General features: G+C 39.6%; 1 protein-coding gene across 1 annotated transcript in view; it reads left to right on the top strand.

Moving 5' to 3' along the window:
- The first annotated feature begins 341 nt into the window (after positions 1-341).
- Positions 342-5,000, top strand: part of LOC127006230 (uncharacterized protein DDB_G0271670-like) — a 6,045-nt gene continuing 1,386 nt past the window's right edge. Inside the window, exons 1-2 of the mRNA XM_050875844.1 lie at positions 342-1,860; positions 4,983-5,000. The exon at positions 4,983-5,000 is cut by the window's right edge and continues 1,386 nt beyond it. Coding sequence (XP_050731801.1) covers positions 1,263-1,860; positions 4,983-5,000 — 616 coding nt within the window. The 5' untranslated portion in view covers positions 342-1,262. The remainder of the gene's footprint in view (positions 1,861-4,982) is intronic.

Here is a 5,000-nt window from a genome sequence, read left to right as displayed (position 1 = left end):
TATGGTAATGTTTTGGGAGCGTATGTGGATGGGTTAGCCGCTACCTTGAGACATGACCTCCATATCATCCCTCATTTACAGCTCTTCCAGGGGACTCAGGGGGATGATCTAGGTGTCAATGGGTAGGTGAAGGATAGCAGAAGACCCCTGGGGATAGTATAACCATGTGGATAGTGTGTGGATGTGGATATGGGCGTTTATATGGGCGGGTGTGGATGGTAAAGTTCAGGCAAATACAGAATCATTGGACTTTGAAATGGCAGCAGCGAGGGGGGCGGGAGGCCGTTGGGTAACTCGTCCTGCCATTGGTGTAGGCGTGTATGTGTGTGTGTGCGTGTGAGTGGGAGGGTGGGAGGCGCTTAGCAGACCGTTGGGAGAGCGAGGGAGAGACAGGGAGAGCGGGAGAGCCTCGAGAAATCGCGCCATTTTTTGAAGTTAAATGTCCGTGGCCGTGGTATAAACTTCGGCGGCCCAGCAGGTGAAGGAACATTAACGCTGTGCTCCTCCTGCTGCCCGTACCGCCGGCAGGAACCTCCCCACGGCACAGCAGACGCAGAAGATACCGGTCTTAGCTCTCACTCGCCCCCTCCCATCCCCTTCGTCAGCGCCTACTACGGGATATAGAAAGACGTCAGGAGGAGTAATAGTGTGTGTTTTTTCTGCTGGTGTGTGTATCCAGCAGAAACCCAAGAGTCCCTGCTTCAGCGTCTCCTACTGCGCCTTCTGCTGCGTGGAGGCTAATATCAGCAGTGGTAGTGTTTGTGTGGCCCTGCTGCTGTGTGTATTTCCAGCAGAAAGTGGCTTGGTTTTGTGCTACAGCCTCTACAGCGCCTCCTACTGCGCCTTCTGCTGTTTGAGGACGAAAAAACGGCAAAAGTAGTGTTTGTGTGTCCCTTCTGCTGTGTGTGTATATCCAGCAGAAACGGCCCTAGCTGCTTCGATCCCTGCTTCAGCCCCTTCTGCTGCGCCTTCTGCCGTGTGGACGTGTAACAGGAGACACAGTGACTTTCCTGCTGTTCATACCGCCCCAGGAGGCCACAGCAGAAGAACCTGAGTTACCTGCTTACCCCAAGATAACTACTACTGCTTCTCCTGCTGCGTTGTGCTGTGAAGATTAATACGCAGTAGAAGTAGCAAGCAGAAAAAAAATAAGCGGGAAAGCAGTGGTGTGATGTAACCTCCTGTATACTACTACTACCACCACTACTGCTGTTTACAACCATACCCCCTTACGCAAGGATACAAATTTGAGCACCGACGCCATGATCACCTACTCCCCTTGCACGACGCCCCCGCCCTCCCCGAGCAAGAGGGAGATGAGGATGCTGATGATGCGGTCACACCTGCACCCACACCCCCAGCAGCAGGCCTACAACCACCACGCCTACACCCACGCCCACACCACCGCCCGCCGCGCCCTCACACACCTAGGTCACAACGAGAGCAAAGAAAACCTCAAACTAGCCGAAGAAATCCTAACCCACGCGGCGCAGACCTTCAGAAAACGATGGAACTTTGACCCCGACTCCTTCACGCCGATCTCCGGGTCACGCGACGGCTTCCAGTGGGTCAAAGCGCGCGATTCCGTGACCTCCCGTGACCTGGACTGCGCGGGTGCCAAGCGAGGTCAAGGTCACGGTGTTATCTTGGATGTTTTGAGCTCTGCCGCGTCGTCGCCCGCTTCGGTGTGCGTCCTGACCTCCCCCCGCAAGCAGAGGTCAGGTCAGGTCAAAGGGCATGGCGTGAGAGGAGGGTTGTGTGGAGGGGATAGCATTGCCGCCGCCGCCGCTGTTACGGTCTCCGCCGCCGCCGCCGCCATCACCGTCACTCCCAAGAAGAGCAAACAGTGCAAGATTACTGGTGAGTTTTTTTTATAATGTTTTTTCGTGTTTGTTTTTTTGTGTGTATCTGTGTTTGTGTGGTTGTATGTGTGTTGGTGAGTGCCTTGTTTGTCAGTGTTTGTTTACTGGTGAATGTATTTTTTTGTTTTTGTTTGTCATGTTTGTGTGAGTTTGTGTGTTTTTACTGGGAATATTTTTTTTGTTTTATTGTTAGTGCTTGTGTGTAATGGTGTGGTTTGTTTGTTTGTGTGTACATTTGTTTGTTTGTCTTGCTTGGTGTGTGTGTGTGTGTGTGTGTGTGTGTGTGTGTGTGTGTGTGTGTGTGTGTGTCATTTCCGCAGACAGGATGATTTTATCTATCCTACATGAAGTTTGTTTATGCATATTTTTTGTTTACTTCTTTCCTTCTTCATTTTGTTTATTTTCTATTTATGTTTTCTGTGAATTGCATATTTTTTTTATTTTCAGTGCCTTTTCTTTAATATTTCTTGTGTTTTCTATTTCTGTTCCTTTCTCTTCTTTTTTCCTTTCATCTTTTTATGTTTGCTATTTCTATTTCATTCTCTTTTCTTTTGATCTTCTTTTTTACTTTCATCTTTTTTCTGTTTTCTACTTATGTTCCATCCTTTTTTTATTCTTTCATCTTTTTTCTTTTCTATTTCTGTTCTATTCTTTTATTTTTTCCTTTCATCTTTTCTGTTTTTTTATTTCTGTTCCATTCTCTTCTTTTTTCTTTCATCTATTTATTTTTATTTATTTTATTTTTCCTTTATTTTCTTTCATCTTTTCTGTTTGTTCTATTTGTTCCATTCTCTTTTTCCTTCATCTTTTCTGTTTTCTATTTACGTTCTATTCACTTTTCGTTTGTTTCAGTCTTTCTATTATATTTTTTTCCTCTTATTTCCCATATTCTGCTTTTTTCATTCTTTATTGGTCTTTCTATCATATTTTTCCCCTTATATCGCATTTTTTTATTTCTCCCATTCTTTTTATCAGGCTTTCAATATTTTTTTCCTCATTTTCTATTCCAGTCTTTATTTCTTATATTTTATCACATTTTTCTTTGTTTCCTATTTTTTTCAGTTTTCTCTTTTTCTATTTCCTGCTTTCCATTATTTTCTCTTATTTTTCAATCTTTCCATCATCAATTCCCCTTTTTTTAAATTTTTATTTCTATTCTGTTTTTCTCCATTATTTTCTCTTTTCTATTTTTATTCTGTTTCTTTGATTATCTTATTTTCTTTGTGTTCCAAGTGTCATCTATTTTTTTTTGTTCTCATTCTTTTATTATCATTTTTCTCTATTTTCTATCTTTTTTTTCTGTTTATTTGGTTATCTTTTTATTATTATTGTTTTCTGTATTCCAAGTGTCATCAGAATTATTCATTCTCTTTTATTCTTTTCTTTCTTTCTTTCATTTTTCTTTTTACACAATTTTCTGCTATATCTATTTCTTTTATTTTTCTGTTTTCTCTTATAATTACGTTTTCTACAATTTTCCTATTCTTTTATTTTCGTATCATCATCTTTTTTGTTTTCTTCTTCATTTCCTTCTTTTTTAAAAAAATTTTTATCTATATTTTTATCATAAATTTATCTAACTTCGTATATACCTACTGTCATCACATATTTAATTACGTATTTAAGTTAATTACATGCAAGTTAAATTCAATTCCATCTTTTAATTCTCTTCAATGTATTTCTGCCTTTTATAATGATTTTTTTTAGTTGATTCTATTCATATATTTATTCTATCTTTAGTTATATCTTATTTCTATCTTATTGTCTTTTTGTTTGTCTTTTATTTTTATTTTTTTTATGTTAATTTTCCTTGTTTGCATTTTTTTCCTTGTGTTTTTGTTATTTTTTTCCTTGTGTTAGTTTTTCCTTATGTTAGTTATTTTCCTTGTTTTTTCTTTTTTTCTACTTCTTTATTCGTTATTTTCTTCCTTGTTTGTCACTACCTTATTTACTGCTCCTACTTTTCCTACTACTGCTGCTACTACTACTACTACTACTACTACTACTACTACTACTACTACTACCTACTATTAGTACTACTTCTACTATTTCTAGCACTACTACTACTACTACTACTACTACTACTACTACCTACTATTAGTACTACTTCTACTATTTCTAGCACTACTACTACTACTACTACTACTACTACTACTACTACTACTACTACCTACTATTCCTACCACTACTGCTACTACTACTACTACTACTACTACTACTACTACTACTACTACTACTACTACTACTACTACTACCAATACTACTGTTACTTTTTATTATTATTATCATCATTACCTATATTATTGTTGTTGTTGTTCTTCTTATTGTATACTGTTATTATTATTATTATTATTATTATTATTATTATTAGCAGTATCATTATCATTACATTTATATCTTTCTTTTCATTCCACTCCTTCCTTTCCTTCCTTCCTTTCCCATCCTTCCTTATTTTCTTCATTCAATTATTCATTTTCTACCTTCCCTTCTTTCCTTCCTTCCGTCCTTCCTTATTTCCTAACTGACCCCTATCTGACCTTTGACCTCCCTCCTCCCCACTACTCCGCCCCCTTCACCACAGAACAGCGGGAGAGAGAGAGAGAGAGAGATAAGCCTCCATTCCTATTTTTTCCTTTTTATGTACTTCTCTCTCTCTCTCTCTCTCTCTCGCTCTCTCTCTTCCTCTGTCATTCTCTCATGAGTTTGTGGTTGTAAATGTATTCCTTGCGGTAGAGAGAGAGAGAGAGAGAGAGAGAGAGAGAGAGAGAGAGAGTCATTAATTTATTCATCCTTTTTTTCTTTCCGTCTAGTTTTGCTCTCTCTCTCTCTCTCTCTCTCTCTCTCTCTCTCTCTGCCTCATTATTTTCTTTTCATAATTCTTTTCCTTCCATCTTTCCCTTCCATTCTTTTTCTTTTTTCTTCCATCTCCTTTCCTTCCTTCCTCTCTTCCTTCCTCCCCTCCTTCGTTTCCTTCTTTCCCTTCTCCTTTCCTCCCTTCCTTCCCTCCCTCCTCGTATTACCACGTCTACCTTACATTTCAACATCCTCCTTCTCTTCTTCCTCCTCCTCCTCCTCCTCTGAACATGAAACTAATTCCTGTTTCTTTTTTTTTTCCCACAGAGTTCGGAAGACAGAGGA

The sequence above is a fragment of the Eriocheir sinensis genome, chromosome 32 (assembly GCF_024679095.1).
Source record: "Eriocheir sinensis breed Jianghai 21 chromosome 32, ASM2467909v1, whole genome shotgun sequence".
Classification (NCBI taxonomy): Eukaryota; Metazoa; Arthropoda; class Malacostraca; order Decapoda; family Varunidae; genus Eriocheir; species Eriocheir sinensis.
Note: the sequence above shows the minus strand (reverse complement) of the source record. Positions and strands in the feature narration are given on the sequence as shown.